General features: G+C 44.9%; 1 protein-coding gene across 2 annotated transcripts in view; it reads right to left on the bottom strand.

Moving 5' to 3' along the window:
• Nucleotides 1-9,384: 9,384 nt before the first annotated feature.
• sigirr (single immunoglobulin and toll-interleukin 1 receptor (TIR) domain) overlaps nucleotides 9,385-19,761 on the bottom strand; it is a 24,566-nt gene continuing 14,189 nt past the window's right edge. The window contains exons 2-9 of one of the 2 annotated variants that reach the window (XM_036961124.2): nucleotides 19,513-19,729; nucleotides 19,185-19,312; nucleotides 18,149-18,289; nucleotides 17,142-17,285; nucleotides 16,363-16,465; nucleotides 15,861-16,017; nucleotides 12,147-12,318; nucleotides 9,385-11,294 (exon numbers count right to left, since the gene is read on the bottom strand). In XM_036961124.2, the coding sequence (XP_036817019.2) occupies nucleotides 11,113-11,294; nucleotides 12,147-12,318; nucleotides 15,861-16,017; nucleotides 16,363-16,465; nucleotides 17,142-17,285; nucleotides 18,149-18,289; nucleotides 19,185-19,312; nucleotides 19,513-19,729 (1,244 nt within the window). In that variant the 3' untranslated portion in view covers nucleotides 9,385-11,112. Of the gene's footprint in view, nucleotides 11,295-12,146; nucleotides 12,319-14,223; nucleotides 14,303-15,860; nucleotides 16,018-16,362; nucleotides 16,466-17,141; nucleotides 17,286-18,148; nucleotides 18,290-19,184; nucleotides 19,313-19,512; nucleotides 19,730-19,761 lie in introns of those variants that run through there. The other variant, XM_090217457.1, reaches the window with a different exon arrangement.

Raw genomic sequence — 19,761 nt, 5'->3', positions numbered from 1 at the left:
TGACTCAGTAACTCACTACTGTAACGGTCCAGGTTACAAAGTGACTCACTACTGTAATGGTCCAGGTTACATAGTGACTCACTACTGTAATGGTCCAGGTTACATAGTGACTCACTACTGTAATGGTCCAGGTTACAAAGTGACTCAGTGACTCACTACTGTAACAGTCCAGGTTACAAAGTGACTCAGTGACTCACTACTGTAACGGTCCAGGTTACAAAGTGACTCACTACTGTAATGGCCCAGGTTACAAAGTGACTCAGTGACTCACTACTGTAACGGTCCAGGTTACAAAGTGACTCACTACTGTAATGGCCTAGGTTACAAAGTGACTCAGTGACTCACTACTGTAACGGTCCAGGTTACAAAGTGACTCAGTGCCTCACTACTGTAACGGTCCAGGTTACAAAGTGACTCAGTGACTCACTACTGTAACGGTCCAGGTTACAAAGTGACTCAGTGCCTCACTACTGTAACGGTCCAGGTTACAAAGTGACTCAGTGACTCACTACTGTAATGGTCCAGGTCACAAAGTGGCTCAGTGACTCACTACTGTAACGGTCCAGGTTACATAGTGGCTCAGTGACTCACTACTGTAACGGTCCAGGTTACATAGTGGCTCAGTGACTCACTATTGTAACGGTCCAGGTTACATAGTGGCTCAGTGACTCACTACTGTAAATCAAATCAAATCAAATCAAATTTTATTTGTCACATACACATGGTTAGCAGATGTTAATGCGAGTGTAGCGAAATGCTTGTGCTTCTAGTTCCGACAATGCAGTAATAACAAGTAATCTAACTAACAATTCCAAAACTACTGTCTTGTACACAGTGTAAGGGGATAAAGAATATGTACATAAGGATATATGAATGAGTGATGGTACAGAGCAGCATAGGCAAGATACAGTAGATGGTATCGGGTACAGTATGTACAAATGAGATGAGTATGTAAACAAAGTGGCATAGTATAGTATAAAGTGGCTAGTGATACATGTATTACATAAGGATACCATCGATGATATAGAGTACAGTATATACGTATGCATATGAGATGAATAATGTAGGGTAAGTAACATTTATATAAGGTAGCATTGTTTAAAGTGGCTAGTGATATATTTACATCATTTCCCATCAATTCCCATTATTAAAGTGGCTGGAGTTGAGTCAGTGTCAGTGTGTTGGCAGCAGCCACTCAGTGTTAGTGGTGGCTGTTTAACAGTCTGATGGCCTTGAGATAGAAGCTGTTTTTCAGTCTCTCGGTCCCAGCTTTGATGCACCTGTACTGACCTCGCCTTCTGGATGATAGCGGGGTGAACAGGCAGTGGCTCGGGTGGTTGATGTCCTTGATGATCTTTATGGCCTTCCTGTGACATCGGGTGGTGTAGGTGTCCTGGAGGGCAGGTAGTTTGCCCCCGGTGATGCGTTGTGCAGACCTCACTACCCTCTGGAGAGCCTTACGGTTGAGGGCGGTGCAGTTGCCATACCAGGCGGTGATACAGCCCGCCAGGATGCTCTCGATTGTGCATCTGTAGAAGTTTGTGAGTGCTTTTGGTGACAAGCCGAATTTCTTCAGCCTCCTGAGGTTGAAGAGGCGCTGCTGCGCCTTCTTCACGATGCTGTCTGTGTGAGTGGACCAATTCAGTTTGTCTGTGATGTGTATGCCGAGGAACTTAAAACTTGCTACCCTCTCCACTACTGTTCCATCGATGTGGATAGGGGGGTGTTCCCTCTGCTGTTTCCTGAAGTCCACAATCATCTCCTTAGTTTTGTTGACGTTGAGTGTGAGGTTGTTTTCCTGACACCACACTCCGAGGGCCCTCACCTCCTCCCTGTAGGCCGTCTCATCGTTGTTGGTAATCAAGCCTACCACTGTTGTGTCGTCCGCAAACTTGGTGATTGAGTTGGAGGCGTGCGTGGCCACGCAGTCGTGGGTGAACAGGGAGTACAGGAGAGGGCTCAGAACGCAACCTTGTGGGGCCCCAGTGTTGAGGATCAGCGGGGAGGAGATGTTGTTGCCTACCCTCACCACCTGGGGGCGGCCCGTCAGGAAGTCCAGTACCCAGTTGCACAGGGCGGGGTCGAGACCCAGGGTCTCGAGCTTGATGACGAGCTTGGAGGGTACTATGGTGTTGAATGCCGAGCTGTAGTCGATGAACAGCATTCTCACATAGGTATTCCTCTTGTCCAGATGGGTTAGGGCAGTGTGCAGTGTGGTTGAGATTGCATCGTCTGTGGACCTATTTGGGCGGTAAGCAAATTGGAGTGGGTCTAGGGTGTCAGGTAGGGTGGAGGTGATATGGTCCTTGACTAGTCTCTCAAAGCACTTCATGATGACGGATGTGAGTGCTACGGGGCGGTAGTCATTTAGCTCAGTTACCTTAGCTTTCTTGGGAACAGGAACAATGGTGGCCCTCTTGAAGCATGTGGGAACAGCAGACTGGTATAGGGATTGATTGAATATATCCGTAAACACACCGGCCAGCTGGTCTGCGCATGCTCTGAGGGCGCGGCTGGGGATGCCATCTGGGCCTGCAGCCTTGCGAGGGTTAACACGTTTAAATGTCTTACTCACCTCGGCTGCAGTGAAGGAGAGACCGCATGTTTTCGTTGCAGGCCGTGTCAGTGGCACTGTATTGTCCTCAAAGCGGGCAAAAAAGTTATTTAGTCTGCCTGGGAGCAAGACATCCTGGTCCGTGACTGGGCTGGGTTTCTTCCTGTAGTCCGTGATTGACTGTAGACCCTGCCACATGCCTCTTGTGTCTGAGCCGTTGAATTGAGATTCTACTTTGTCTCTGTACTGGCGCTTAGCTTGTTTGATAGCCTTGCGGAGGGAATAGCTGCACTGTTTGTATTCGGTCATGTTACCAGACACCTTGCCCTGATTAAAAGCAGTGGTTCGCGCTTTCAGTTTCACACGAATGCTGCCATCAATCCACGGTTTCTGGTTAGGGAATGTTTTAATCGTTGCTATGGGAACGACATCTTCAACGCACGTTCTAATGAACTCGCACACCGAATCAGCGTATTCGTCAATGTTGTTATCTGACGCAATACGAAACATCTCCCAGTCCACGTGATGGAAGCAGTCTTGGAGTGTGGAGTCAGCTTGGTCGGACCAGCGTTGGACAGACCTCAGCGTGGGAGCCTCTTGTTTTAGTTTCTGTCTGTAGGCAGGGATCAACAAAATGGAGTCGTGGTCAGCTTTTCCGAAAGGGGGGCGGGGCAGGGCCTTATATGCGTCGCGGAAGTTAGAGTAACAATGGTCCAAGGTCTTTCCTCCCCTGGTTGCGCAATCGATATGCTGATAAAATTTGGGGAGTCTTGTTTTCAGATTAGCCTTGTTAAAATCCCCAGCTACAATGAATGCAGCCTCCGGATAAATTGTTTCCAGTTTGCAGAGAGTTAAATAAAGTTCGTTCAGAGCCATCGATGTGTCTGCTTGGGGGGGGATATATACGGCTGTGATTATAATCGAAGAGAATTCTCTTGGTAGATAATGCGGTCTACATTTGATTGTGAGGAATTCTAAATCAGGTGAACAGAAGGATTTGAGTTCCTGTATGTTTCTTTCATCGCACCATGTCACGTTAGTCATAAGGCATACGCCCCCGCCCCTCTTTTTACCAGAAAGATGTTTTTTCCTGTCTGCGCGATGCGTGGAGAAACCTGTTGGCTGCACCGCTTCGGATAGCGTCTGTAACGGTCCAGGTTACAAAGTGACTCAGTGCCTCACTACTGTAACGGTCCAGGTTACATAGTGACTCAGTGACTCACTACTGTAATGTTCCAGGTTACAATGTGGCTCTCTGACTCACTACTGTAATGGTCCAGGTTACATAGTGACTCAGTGACTCACTACTGTAATGGTCCAGGTTACATAGTGACTCACTACTGTAATGGTCCAGGTTACATAGTGACTCACTACTTTAATGGTCCAGGTTACATAGTGACTCACTACTGTAATGGTCCAGGTTACATAGTGACTCACTACTGTAATGGTCCAGGTTACAAAGTGGCTCAGTGACTCGTGTTTGCATCTCAATGTAAAAAAAACTGTTTGCATGTTCTTCACAAAGAGGGCAACAGATGCTACTGAGCCAGATGTCTATGTGTCAGGGGAGAAGCTCCAGGTGGTATCTGATTTTAAGTACCTTGGCATCATACTTGATTCCAACCTCTCTTTTAAAAAGCATGTGAAAAAGGTCATTCAGATAACCAAATTCAACCTAGCTAATTTCCGATTTATACGAAATTGTTTGACTACAGAGGTAGCAAAATTGTACTTCAAATCTATGATACTCCCCCACTTAACATACTGCTTGACTAGTTGGGCCCAAGCTTGCTGTACAACATTAAAACCTATTCAGTCTGTCTACAAACAGTCTCTCAAAGTGCTTGATAGGAAGCCCAATAGCCATCATCACTGTTACATCCTCAGAAAGCATGAGCTCTTGAGTTGGGAAAATCTTGTGCAATACACCGACGCATGTCTTGTATTCAAGATCCTAAATGGCCTGGCTCCCCCTCCACTCAGTATTTTTGTCAAACAGAAAACCCAAACATATGGCAGCAGATCCACAAGGTCTGCCATGAGAGGTGACTGAATAGTTCCCTTAAGGAAAAGCACCTTTAGTAAATCTGTATTTTCTGTGAGAGCTTCCCATGTCTGGAATACACTGCCATCAGACACACATAACTGCACCACATATCACACTTTCACAAAATGCATGAAGACATGGCTAAAGGTCAATCAGATTTGTGATCATAATCCATAGCTGTGTGTTGTCACTTTCCATGTTGTCTGTTGTCTGTAGCTTGTGAGGTGTGGAAACACTTTGTTGCTTTTATGAATTTTGTCTTGCTGCTTTTTGTTCTATGTTGCTCTGTCTGTATGCTACGTCTTGCTTGTCCTATGTTGCTCTGTCTGTGTGCTACGTCTTGCTTGTCCTATGTTGCTCTGTCTGTATGCTATGTCTTGCTTGTCCTATGTTTCTCTGTCTGTATGCTATGTCTTGCTTGTCCTATGTTGCTCTGTCTGTATGTTATGTCTTGCTTGTTCTATGTTGCTCTGCGTGTGCTCACTGCTCAATAATTGTCTATATTGTAATTGTTTTTAATATTGTTGTGTGTAGGGGGCAGTATTTTGATGTTTGGATGAAAAACGTACCCAAATTAAACTGCCTATTTCTCATGCCCAGAAGCTATAATATGCATATAATTGTCAGATTAGGATAGAAAACACTCTAAAGTTTCCAAAACTGTCAAAATATTGTCTGTGAGTATAACAGAACTGATATTGCAGGCGAAAACCTGAGGAAAATCCAACCCGGAAGTGCTGTTTTTCCTGAAAGCTCTCTGTTCCATTGCCTGCCTTCACTCCATTTAAAGGGATATCAACCAGATTCCTTTTCCTATGGCTTCCCCATGGTGTGAACAGTCTTTAGATATAGTTTCAGGCTTTTATTTTGAAAAATGAGCGAGAAAGATCACATCGCGTCAGTGGATGGCTGTGTGCCAGCAGCGTTTTGCATGGGCAACAGCTTGGAGCAGACATTTCTCTCTCTCTCCTATTGAAGAAGCTACAGTCCCGGGTTGAAATATTATCGATTATATATTGTAAAAACAACCTTAGGATTGATTAGAAAAAACGTTTGACATGTTTCTACGAACTTTACGGATGTTATTTGGAATTTTCGTCTGCGATGTCGTGACCGCTCGAGCCTGTGGATTTCTGAACATAACGCGCCAACCAAATGGAGGTATTTTGGATATAAAAAAACATCTTTATGGAACAAAAGTAACATTTACTGTGTAACTGGGAGTCTCGTGAGTGCAAACATCCGAAGATCATCAAAGGTAAGCGATTCATTTTATTGCTTTTCTGACTTTCGTGACCAATCTACTTGGCTGCTAGCTGTTTGTAATGTTTTGTCTACTGAGAGAGATGTCCTTCCATAAACGCTTGGTTTGCTTTCGCTGAAAAGCTTTATTGAAATCTGACACGCCAGGTGGATTAACAACACTTGTGATTTCATGAAAATGTAATATTTTTAGTAATTTAATTTGAATTTGGCACTCTGCAATTCAGCGGATGTTGACGAAAATGATCCCGCTAACGGGATGGGTGCATCAAGAATTAAGAAAATTAGCCGGCTGGCTAAAACCGGCACTTTTACTGAAACGTTGATTAATGTCCCTGTAAAAAATAAAATCAACTCATAACTCTGACCCAACCTACTGCATTAACCCTTATATCTGACCCGAACAACAGGATATTTTACCTTTATTTAACTAGGCAAGTCAGTTAAGAACAAATCTTATTTTCAATGACAGCCTAGGAACAGTGGGTTAACTGCCTGTTCAGGGGTAGAATGACATATTTGCACCTTGTCAGCTTGGGGATTTGAACTTGCAACCTTTCGGTTACTAGTCCAACACTCTAACCACTAGGCTACACTCCTTATATGTATATCTGACCCAACCAACTGGATTAACCCTTATATCTGACCCAACCAACTGGATTAACCCTTATATCTGTCCCAACCCACTGGACTAACCCTTATATCTGTCCCAACCCACTGGATTAACCCTTATATCTGACCCAACCTACTGGACTAACCCTTATATCTGACCCAACCTACTGGACTAACCCTTATATCTGACCCAACCTACTGAATTACCCTTCAATCTGGCCCAACCTACTGGACTAAATTGTATATCTGCCCCAACCTAGTGGACTAACCTTGATATCTGGCCCAACCTACTGACTAACCCTTATATCTGGCCCAACCTCCCGGAACATCCCTTACATCTGCCCCACCCCACTGGCCCAACCCTTATATCTGTCCCAACCCACAGGACTAACCCTAACATCTGTCCCAACCCACCGGACTAACCCCTACATCTGTCCCAACCCACTAGACTAACCCCTACATCTGTCCCAACCCACTGGACTAACCCTTACATCTGTCCCAACCCGCTGGACTAACCCTTATATCTGTCCCAACCCACTGGACTGACCCTTATAACTGTCCCAACCCACTGGACTAACCCCTACATCTGTCCCAACCCACTGGACTAACCCTTATATCTGTCCCAATCCACTGGACTAACCCTTATATCTGACCCAACCTACTGGATTAACCCTTATATCTGTCCCAACCTACTGGACTAACCCTTATATCTGTCCCAACCCACTGGACTAACCCTTATATCTGTCCCAACCCACTGGACTAACCCTTATATCTGTCCCAACCCACTGGACTAACCCTTATATCTGTCCCAACCCACTGGACTAACCCTTATATCTGACCCAACCTACTGAATTAACCCTTATATCTGACACAACCTACTGAATTACCCTTCAATCTGGCCCAACCTACTGGACTAAATTGTATATCTGTCCCAACCTAGTGGACTAACCTTGATATCTGGCCGAACCTACTGACTAACCCTTATATCTGGCCCAACCTCCCGGAACATCCCTTACATCTACCCCACCCCACTGGCCCAACCCTTATATCTGTCCCAACCCACTGGACTAACCCTAACATCTGTCCCAACCCACCGGACTAACCCCTATATCTGTCCCAACCCACTGGACTAAGCCTTATATCTCTCCCAACCCACTGGACTGACCCTTATAACTGTCCCAACCCACTGGACTAACCCTTATATCTGTCCCAACCCACTGGACTAACCCTTATATCTGTCCCAACCCACTGGACTAACCCTTATATCTGTCCCAACCCACTGGACTAACCCCTACATCTGTCCCAACCCACTGGACTAACCCCTACATCTGTCCCAACCCACTGGACTAACCCTTATATCTGTCCCAACCCACTGGACTAACCCTTATATCTGTCCCAACCTACTGGACTAACCCTTATATCTGTCCCAACCCACTGGACTAACCCTTGTCTCTGTCCCAACCCTTATATCTGTCCCAACCCACTGGACTAACCCTTATATCTATCCAAACCCACTGGACTAACCCCTATATCTGGCCCAACCTGCTGGACCAACCCTTAAATCTGGCCCAACCTACTGTCTGCCCTTATGCTGCATTCCTAACCAAGTGAGAAGGTGGTGATTACTAGCTGTGAAGTCATAAAAGTGGTCCTCTATAGCTTAGCCTTAATTGGCCCAGCATTGTGCTTGCAATGCCAGGATAGGGGGTTTGATTCCTGGGACCACCCATACGCATGATTTTAAGTCATGCGTATGTGTGCTATAAATGGCATAATAATATTATTAAATGCACATTGGATGCATGGTTTTATATGTAATATAAGTGCTTCAATGTGTTCGGACCCCAGGAAGAGCAGATGCTGCTAATGGGGATCCCTAATATATACAAATAAATATGTGCTTTGAACTCGTTGAGAAGTAAAATGTTTGAATTGCCAACAAGCTGCGTCAACCATAAACTAAAAGTACAGCTATCAGGCTTGGAAGTAAATTACAGTATTAAAAAAACAAACATATTAATAGATAGCTTTTTATAAATAATGTTTTGATTCATAGGGGTTGGGTTAAATACGAGAGACATATTTATAGTTATAGACGTATAGTTTTGCAACTGACTAGGTATCCCCCTTTCCCTTCCCTTCTTTGGTGCATTTAACTGCCCGAAAATGCCTTTATTGAAGTAATTTCAAGTAGGTGACGTCAGAGGTCAGCATGTGGGAGTAGTTGGAGCCCGGGGATGATAGACAAGTTTCCCACTAGTAATTACCAGTTGTAAGGGCCATTCAAGTGGATTGTTTCCAGTGATAGGGAGTGGGAGGGAGGGAGTGGAAGGAGGGTGTGGTTGACCTTAATTACACATACCAAACTAACATCAAAAACATGCATGTCTGTTTGAGGGTTGATGAGAGATGAGCTGCTTCTCCTAGTTTTCATGAGAAATATTACTGTGATGAAAATTCCAAATTGTCTGCATAATCAAATAACATTCAGCTCAGACACCCGTACATACCCCACAAGACATGCCACCAGGGGTCTCTTCAGACACCCGTACATATCCCACAAGACATGCCACCAGGGGTCTCTTCAGACACCCATACATACCCCACAAGACATGCCACCAGGGGTCTCTTCAGACACCCGTACATACCCCACAAGACATGCCACCAGGGGTCTCTTCAGACACCCGTACATACCCCACAAGACATGCCACCAGGGGTCTCTTCACAGTCCCAAAACAAATTCACGGCAACACACAGTATTATACAGAGGCCATGATTGTATGGAACTACCCTACCATCTCCAATTTCTGAAGTAAACAGTAAAATGACCTTTAAAAAAAATGGATCAGACAACTTATGTAACAGCAGGGACTGTGAGGGGGACACACATGAACACACACAAACAGACTTTAACGCACAATATTCTTTAGTTTTATTGTTTGTTTATCATTGTATTTTACATTTGTGTGACTGTCCTTGTCTATCAGTGTATCAGTGCTTTGTTACTTGTGATGTTTTGTGTTTTTTTGTGGACCCCAAGAAGAGTTAATGGGGATCCCAATAAACAAATAACCCCTAGGGAATGAGATTATTGTTATGATAAGAAAGATTCCCCCCCCCCCCAAGTCGACTCAACTCTGCCCTCTGCTGGTGAGGGAAAGTAATATCTGAAGAAAGCACTAAACAGTTAAAAAAAAGAACATATCAGTGGCCATGTGGTTCGGGTGTCCGCCCTGAGATTGGAACACTGGGAGTTTATTCTTCCGGCCGAGTCATACCAAAGATCACGTGCGACTCTGCTTGGCATTCAGCATTTATGAGACAGATTCGGGGTAACACTGGGCAATAGAATAGCGTCCAGTCCAGGAGGTATACTTGTACACCAAGAAGAAAATGCAAACTTGTAGTGTGTTCAAGGTTTTAAAAATGCTTCTAAAGTTTGGAATTTCCACTTTAAAATGTCTGACTTTAAGGAAAATTGTATCAACCCCTACAAAAAAGAAACATGAGATTGGTTCGTACAAGCCAAGGCTCGTCCAAGATGAGTTACCTATGAAAAAGGTCTGGACTAGTAAACTGCCCTAAACTACAGAAAGGGTAGCTTTGATCGATAAATATTTCTATTGAACATAATTCTAAACAAACATTACGAAATTAGAATGAATGCATTTCCACTTTAACGTAAAAACAAAATCCCAGACTACTGCAGTAGACCACTCAACCACTTCTTCTATTTTTCCACATACAGTTCACATAACAGGTATCTTATACAAATTTCATATAATAACATGTAGTGTAACTACCAAGGTCATTCAAAACATTTCAGTGAAATGTTCATTGGAATCAACTTTTACACACTGAGTGTACAAAACATCTCCTTGATATTGAAATGAGACTAGAACAGTCTCATTTCATAGGGGCATGGATTCTACAAGGTGTCAAAAGTGTTCCACAGGGATGCTGGCCCATGTCGATCCCAATGCTTGCCACAGTTGTGTCAAATTGGCTGGATGTCTTTTGGATGGTGGACCATTCTTGATACCCACAGGAAACTGTTGACTGTTGAGTGTGAAAAACCCAGCAGCGTTGCAGTTCTTGACACAAACCGGTACACCTGGCATCTACTACCAAACCCCTGTTCAAAGGCACATCAATATTTTATCTTGCCCGTTCACCCTTTGCATGGCAGACACACAATCCATGTATCAATTGTCTCAAGGCTTAAAAATCCTTATTTAACCTGTCTCCCCTTTATCTACACTGCTGGAAGTGGATTGAACAAGTGACATCAATAAGGGATCATAGCTTTCACCTGGATTCACCTGGTCAGTCTATGTCGTGGATAGAGAGAGCAGGTGTTCCTAATGTTTTGTACACTCAGTGTATATGTGAAAGGTTTCAAATATGGACAAATCTCAATAAACAGATCAAATCAAATTATTATTATTATTATAAATTATTCACTTTAAAAATATATATATTAAATGTAACACTTGCTTGAATATGGAAACATACATCAGGAAGTTGTAGATAGTGTTGGTGAGAGAACCTGTTTTACATTCAAACTGAAGTGAAGAGTGAAGAGTAGAAGTTGGAGATCTTGTTCTCCTTTTTTCTTCAGAAGCTACAGTCTTTTTTAGATGTTGTCCTCTGTAACCAGGCAGTAGAAGTCATTGCGAGCTCCGTAGTTGCGCGATCCCAGGTCCGATACATCTATATCCGAGAGTTTGGACTCAGTCAGGGATGCAGGGACCGAGGGGAACATAGGCAGCACAGGGGCTCTGGATGCCAGTGCCTTGTAGACTGGGAGATGAAGGCCTGGAGAGAAGGAGGGAAGAAACCAGAAGGTGAATGAGGAGATTCAGTAATTTGGTTGAAGAAATTTGTGGATCGATGCTGTCGGTCAACAATCTTAGTTCTACGGGGCTTTAGAGTGATTATTATTCTTCATTGACATTATTTTCAACCTTGGAGAAAGCATCGGGGTGGCAGGTTGCCTAGTGGTTAGAGTGGAGGGGCAGCAGGTTGCCTAGTGGTTAGAGTGGAGGGGCGGCAGGTAGCCTAGTGGTTAGAGTGGAGGGGCGGCAGGTTGCCTAGTGGTTAGAGTGGAGGGGCGGCAGGTAGCCTAGTGGTTAGAGTGTTAGGCCAGTAACCGAAAGGTTCCTACATCAAATCCCCAAGCTGACAAGGTAAAAATATCAAGTTCTGCCTCCTGAACAAGGCAGTTAACCCACTGTTCCCCTGAACAAGGCAGTTAACCCACTGTTCCCTGGTCGGATGTCATTGTAAATAAGACTTTGTTCTTAACTGACTTGCCTCATCAAAAATATATATAATAATAACTGTAACAGCAATAATTAAGAAAATGCATTGGCCACAGGTGACACCTTAATTGGGGAGGACGAGCTGATGGCTGGAGCGGAACTAGTGGAATGGTATCAAATACATGGATTCCATGTGTTTGATGTCATTCCATTCGCTCCGTTCCAGACATTATTATGAGCCGTGCGTGGATATGATTACATTACATAACCCAAAACGGTATTGGTCCTGGGGATTACAAGGCCAATTCTAATTTAATTGAAATTGATCCAATCTGAAATGTAATTTGCATTGTAATCCAGCATCAATTGTACCCAACCCTGTTGCCAGCCATTCACTTGGTTTTACCCAGGTCTCCAACAGGGTCAGGGCGACAGTCCAGGTAGTCTGGGTTGAGGGTGAGCATGGGGTCCTTATCGTCTTGGAAGAGAGTCTGGGGGTCCCCTGCCGTGTCGCTGTGGAACACAACCCTATGAGGCATGGCCAGGGCCAACTCCTTCCAGAACACTGACGACGGCAGCTGGGGAGACATGGCACAGTATACACAGTCTAGTTAACCAAAATTATTTTCCAATCGTTTCGTTCTGAACAGAACCGTTATTTTGTTCCGTTCCACTGTTCTGACCAGCAAAATAAAGTTCTGAACCGGTTCAACCCCCCCCCCCCAAAAAAAAAGTAACGGTTTATATCACTCCTTTCTGTTAATTTTTAAACCTCTGATATCGAGGTTCAGCTCGACATTAAATGACTTCACCAATGAATAAAGCAGCTCGCTATGGAACGGGAAAGATATGTACATGCATTGGACAGACAAGTGTAGTGTAGGGTGCTGTTAAGGAGAGACCTGGGCATCTCGTTGTTATGACATGCATTATCTGAATTAGACCCACAGAATCATACCTAGGGAGGAGCGGGCTCTATGGAGGAACTTTGAATGTGTTTGAACTTCTTAAGGGTTGGCTTAGAGATACCTAACGTTGGACCAGAGCTACCTAACGTTGGACCAGAGCTACCTAAAGTTGGACCAGAGCTACATAACGTTGGACCAGAGCTACCTAACGTTGGACTAGAGCTACCTAACGTTGGACCAGAGCTACCTAACGTTGGACTAGAGCTACCTAACGTTGGACCAGAGCTACCTAACGTTGGACCAGAGCTACCTAACGTTGGACTAGAGCTACCTAACGTTGGACCAGAGCTACCTAACGTTGGACTAGAGCTACCTAACGTTGGACCTGAGCTACCTGACGTTGGACCAGAGCTACTTAACGTTGGACCAGAGCTACCTAACGTTGGACCAGAGCTACCTAACGTTGGACCAGAGCTACCTAACGTTGGACCAGAGCTACCTAACGTTGGACTAGAGCTACCTAACGTTGGACCAGAGCTACCTAACGTTGGACCTGAGCTACCTGACGTTGGACCAGAGCTACCTAACGTTGGACCAGAGCTACCTAACGTTGGACCTGAGCTACCTGACGTTGGACCAGAGCTACCTAACGTTGGACCAGAGCTACCTAACGTTGGATTAGAGCTACCTAACATTGGACTAGTGCTACCTAACGTTTGACTAGAGCTACCTAACGTTGGACTAGAGCTACCTAACATTGGACCAGAGCTACCTAACGTTGGACTAGAGCTACCTAACGTTGGACCAGAGCTACCTAACGTTGGACCTGAGCTACCTGACGTTGGACCAGAGCTACCTAACGTTGGACCAGAGCTACCTAACGTTGGACTAGAGCTACCTAACGTTGGACCAGAGCTACCTAACGTTGGACCAGAGCTACCTAACGTTGGACCAGAGCTACCTAACGTTGGACCTGAGCTACCTAACGTTGGACCAGAGCTACCTAACGTTGGATCAGAGCTACCTAACGTTGGACTAGAGCTACCTAACGTTGGACCAGAGCTACCTAACGTTGGACTAGAGCTACCTAATGTTGGACCAGAGCTACCTAACGTTGGACCTGAGCTACCTAACGTTGGACCTGAGCTACCTAACGTTGGACTAGAGCTACCTAATGTTGGACCAGAGCTACCTAACGTTGGACCTGAGCTACCTAACGTTGGACCTGAGCTACCTAACGTTGGACCAGAGCTACCTAACGTTGGACTAGAGCTACCTAACGTTGGACCAGAGCTACCTAACGTTGGATTAGAGCTACCTAACATTGGACTAGTGCTACCTAACGTTTGACTAGAGCTACCTAACGTTGGACTAGAGCTACCTAACGTTGGACCAGAGCTACCTAACGTTGGACTAGAGCTACCTAACATTGGCCTAGAGCTACCTGACTGGAGGAAGGGGGAGGAGCTGGTAGCCTGACTGGAGGGAGGTGGAGGAGCTGGTAGCCTGACTGGAGGGAGGGGGAGGTGCTGGTAGCCTGACCGGAGGGAGGGGGAGGTGCTGGTAGCCTGACTGGAGGGAGAGTCTTACCTTCTCCACTATGCGATCTGGTTTCCGAGCTGGTCATGGGTGCACCTCAGCTACGCTCAAGGTCCTAAATGATATCATAACTGCCATCAATAAGAGACAATACTGTGCAGCCGTATTCATTGACCTGGCCAAGGCTTTCGACTGTGTCAATCACCACATTCTTATCGGCAGACTCAACAGCCTTGGTTTCTCAAATGACTGCCTCGCCTGGTTCACCAACAACTTCTCTGATAGAGTTCAGTGTGTCAAATCGGAGGGCCTGTTGTCCAGACCTCTGGTAGTCTCTATGGGGGTGCCACAGGGTTCAATTCTCAGGCCGACTCTCTTCTCTGTATACATCAATGATGTCGCTCTTGCTGCTGGTGATTCTCTGATTCACCTCTACGCAGACGACACCATTCTGTATACTTCTGGCACTTCTTTGGACACTGTGTTAACTAACCTCCAGACGAGCTTCAATGCCATACAACTCTCCTTCCGTGTCCTCCAACTGCTCTTAAATGCAAATAAAACTAAATGCATGCTCTTCAACTGATCGCTGCCCGCACCTGACCGTCCATCCAGCATCACTACTCTGAACGGTTCTCACCTAGAATATGTGGACAACTACAAATACCTAGGTGTTTGGTTAGACTGTAACCTCTCCTTCCAGACTCACATTAAGCATTCTAGAATCGGCGTCCTATTTCGCAACAAAGCATTCTTCACTCATGCTGCCAAACATATCCTTGTAAAACTGACTATCCTACCGATCCTCGACTTCGGCGATGTCATTTACAAAATAGTCTCCAACACTCTACTCAACAAATTGGATGCAGTCTATCACAGTGCCATCCGTTTTGTCACCAAAGCCCCATATACTACCCACCACTGCGACCTGTATGTTCTCGTTGGCTGACCCTCGCTTCATACTCGTCGCCAAACCCACTGGCTCCAGGTCATCTACAAGTCTTTGCTAGGTAAAGCCCTGCCTTATCTCAGTTCACTGGTCACCATAGCAGCACCCACCCGCAGCACACGCTCCAGCAGGTATATTTCACTGGTCACCAAAGCCAATTCCTCCTTTGGCCGCCTTTCCTTCCAGTTCTCTGCTGCCAATGACTGGAACGAACTGCCAAAATCGCTGAAGCTGGAGACTCTTATCTTCTTCACTAACTTCAAGCACCAGTTGTTAGAGCAGCTCACCGATCATTGCACCTGCACATAGCCCATCTGTAAATAGCCCATCCAACTACCTCATCGCCATACTGTATTTATTTATTTAGCTCCTTTGCACCCCAGTATCTCTACTTGCACATTCAGCTTCTGCACATCTATCACTCCAGTGTTTAATTGCTATATCGTAATTACCTCACCACTATAGCCTATTTTATTGCCTTTACCTCCCTTATCTTACCTCATTTGCACACACTGTAACTATATATTTTTTCTACTGTATTATTGACTGTATGTTTGTTTATTCCATATGCAACTCTGTGTTGTTGTATGTGTCACACTGCTTTGCTTTATCTTGGCCAGGTCGCAATTGTAAATGAGAACTTGTTCTCAACTAGCAAACCTGGTTAAATAAAGGTGAAATAAAATTAAAATAAAGGGTTAGGTTCAAGGCTAGGTTGAGTCACCATGGAGTGTGATCCCGACCAGGTGAGCAAGGTGAGTTTGTGTCGGTGTTCTCTGAGTTGCTGGACCACATCGGATCTCATGAGTTTGACCTGACCCTCCAATGTGATGATGATGATGGGCCTCTGGGACAGCTCCAGCAGGTGCAGAAGGCCCTGTCTGAGAGGGTGGATAACACAGGGATATCAGCCTGTCTGAGAGGGTGGACAACATTAACAGTCAGCTAGATCATGCTATGCTGAGGGTTTTGTACAGACTTGAAGTTGTCCCTGTTTCTTACGGAAATGGGTAAGCACATAGTGACATTAGTGGCATTATCATTAGCCTGCTAAGCTAAGAGAGGACCACAGAGACACTACCAGCATTAGCAGTTAGCATGCTGAGCTAAAAGAGGAACACACAGCGACACAACTAGCATTAGCATTAGCGTTTAGCATGCTAAGGTAAGAGATCAAATATTATATTTTTTACTTAGGCATAATGGTGAGCTATCTGCATACCTACCTAAAGTTGTTACAGCACCAGTCCTGTTCTAGGTAGGCGTGTGACATCACTACAATGAGGCGCCGACAGTGACTAACGTTCATCAGGAACTCAGCAGACGGCTCTGACAGAGGAGAAAAAGAAGAAGAGGAAGAAGAGGAAGAAGAAGAGGAAGAAGGGGAAGAAGAAGAAGAGGAAGAAGAGGAAGAGGAAGAAGAGGAAAAAGAAGAGGAAGAAGAAGGGGAAGAAGAAGAAGAGGAAGAAGAAGAGGAAGAAGAAGAAAAAGAGGAAGAGGAAGAGGAAGAAGAAGAAAAAGAGGAAGAGGAAGAACAAGAAAAAGAGGAAGAGGAAGATGAAGAAGAAGAAAAAGAGGAAGAAGAGGAAAAAGAGGAAGAAGAGGAAGAACAACAATAAGAGGAAGAGGAAGAGGAAGAAGAACAATAAGAGGAAGAGGAAGAAGAAGAGGAAGAAGATGAGGAAGAAGAACAAGAGGAAGAGGAACAATAAGAGGGAGAAGAAGAAGAAAAAGGAGGAAAATACCTGATAACTTTCAGGGAAGACAGCAGGTAACCTATTAGGTTAAGAGCATTAGGCCAGTAGCCTAAAGATCGCTGGTTTGAATCCCCAAGCCGACTATGTGAAAAGGCAGCTTGGGGATTGAACAAGGCACTTAACCCTAATTGCTCCTGTAAATTGCTCTGGATAAGCGCGTCTGCCAAATGGCCAAAATGTTGTTGTTTTTCATGTAAGAACCGAACGGACTGTAGGAGTTACAGAGGGCTATGTTGTGTCATCATTACCACCCCCAGGTAGGATGTTGTTATCACTGAGGTGTAGCTTATGTCCAGATTTGTTCACCAGGTGAGGTTTGAGGATGAAGTTGACCAACTTTCTGTCGTATTCGTTGTTGACATAGGAGAAGTAGGCATCATGCAGCTTCCCATCTGGTGACATAAAGAGAGACATTATAACACAGCTTAACTTACCTTGGAGTCATTTGGCAGACACTATCCCAGAGCGATTAAACATTTGTGCATTCTATTCAGGTAGGTTAAAACAACCACAATTCAGTGTCACGATCCTGAGTAAACCCTTCTTACAACCATATATGACAATCATTGCAAGTATTTAACAATATACAGTATCTTTGATATGTTCAATACATTGTAACCCCCAATACTACTTGAACCTGCTTACAGGTACCTACAGACTCCTTATCTTAATTTGATCTTCCTGTTGTTGCCGGAATTTTCCTGCAAATCAGGAAATGCAAACGTGTAGTGTAATTGAGGTTTAAGAAGGCTTCTAAAGTTTTTAATATCAGAATTGATTTGCCCTAATGGAAAATGTCTCCAACCCCTACAAAAAATGTCCATTCATTATAATCCACATAGTGATTCACATTTGCTGTTGCTGCAAGATTATTTTCCTGCTGTAGCAAACTGGCTCAAATTAAGATCCTACATCTGTACAACTAACCATAGCCCACCTACAGCACAAAGTGGGCTCACACTTCCCATCCCAATGCGTTTTAACCACTGCAGTGGGTTAAAACTGGGGCTCCCGAGTGGCGCAGCGGTTGAAGGCACTACGTCTCAGTACTAGAGGCGTCACTACAGAACCTGGTTTGATTCCAGGCTCTATCACAACTGGCCGTGATTGGGAGTCCGATAGGGCGGCGCACAATTGGCCCAGCGTCGTTAGGGTTTGGCCAGGGTAGACCATCATTGTAAACAATAATTTGTTCTTAACTGACTTGCTTAGTTAAATAAAGATTTTTTTTTTAAATTAAATCCTCACTCCTCACCATTGATCTCATAGTCTCCATAGGAGTTCCTGTACCAGAGTTTGATATTGAGACGACACCTGGAGTAGACAACAGCAGCTATAGTCAGGATCAGGAAGAGACTGATGGCTGCTATCACTGATGCTGTGTGGCTGGGCTGGGCTGGGATCCCACAAACAGAAACCAACAATCATGAGTCATTAATAATCAGCATATAGTATGTATAAATTGGAAGTGGAAGCGAAAGTGTTGTCCATTAGCTTACTCCAATTAGGGGAGGGGTTTAGAGGAACATAATAAAGGAAAATATATTTGTAAAAAAATATATATAATATAAATATATATTTACAAAAATATATAGAGAGAATTGAAAATGATGCAGATAATTACATTGATGGAAGCTACTATCTGCAGTATAGAAGCTGATCTACACCCTGAAATAAAAAATAAAAATAGCAGCATATCTGAATTCACCCTGAATCCACCCTGAATTCACCCTGAATCCACCCTGAATCCACCCTGAATCCACCCTGAATCCAACCTGAATCCACCCTGAATCCACCCTGAATCCTACCTGAATCCACCCTGAATCCAACCTGAATCCACCCTGAATCCACCCTGAATCCAACCTGAATCCAACCTGAATCCTACCTGAATCCACCCTGAATCCAACCTGAATCCACCCTGAATCCACCCTGAATCCACCCTGAATCCACCCTGAATCCACCCTGAATCCAACCTGAATCCAACCTGAATCCACCCTGAATCCAACCTGAATCCTACCTGAATCCACCCTGAATCCAACCTGAATCCACCCTGAATCCACCCTGAATCCACCCTGAATTCACCCTGAATACATCCTGAATCCACCCTGAATCCAACCTGAATCCAACCTGAATCCAACCTGAATCCACCCTGAATTCACCCAGGCTCAGTTATCACACATATTAACATTTGAAATAAGCATTGTATGGACACACTAATGTAAGTTGCCTTTGACAACATGGCTGATACAGTATGAGGTTCAGTCCATAAACCCCGCCCCCTGGTTTCTTACCGGTATTCTGCAGGCTGAAGTCAGCAGAGGTGTTCCTCACCTCACAGGAGTAGAGGCCAAAGTCAGCCTGCTCTCTAACCTGGACCTGCAGCACACTGCTCACAATCATTTGGGATTGGCTGGGAGTCCTGCCAGAAAAAAAAAAGAAGGTGACCTCTGTATTGTAATTGGTTGGATATTGGGGGGGGGGGGGGGGGGGGGGGCTGAACATTATTTATTATTTAACCTTATTTTATACAAATAAATCAAGAGTAGATTCTTATTTGCAATGACAACCCGTAGATCAGTGTACATGTGATTTGGCAAGGTGACCTCCTGTTGAACTGACCAGGTGGATGTGTTCTGTGGGTAATGGCTGAGGTTGAGAGGGGTCCCATCTTTACTCCAGAGCAGAGTCCGGGAGGTAGCGTCACACCGTTGGTCCGTCTGGTTCCAGGACAGCACGGCTGTACAGTTCAGAGCCACAAAGGAACCCAGGGTCTCCCACACCTCAGACTGCCCCCCACTGGGTAACTGAAACTCTGGGGCTTGGGTGCACAGGGATTCTGCATGAAGGAATGAATGAACACATTTAACA

The sequence above is a fragment of the Oncorhynchus mykiss genome, chromosome 2 (assembly GCF_057628025.1).
Source record: "Oncorhynchus mykiss isolate SJ-2025 chromosome 2, ASM5762802v1, whole genome shotgun sequence".
Lineage (NCBI taxonomy): Eukaryota > Metazoa > Chordata > Actinopteri > Salmoniformes > Salmonidae > Oncorhynchus > Oncorhynchus mykiss.
Note: the sequence above shows the minus strand (reverse complement) of the source record. Positions and strands in the feature narration are given on the sequence as shown.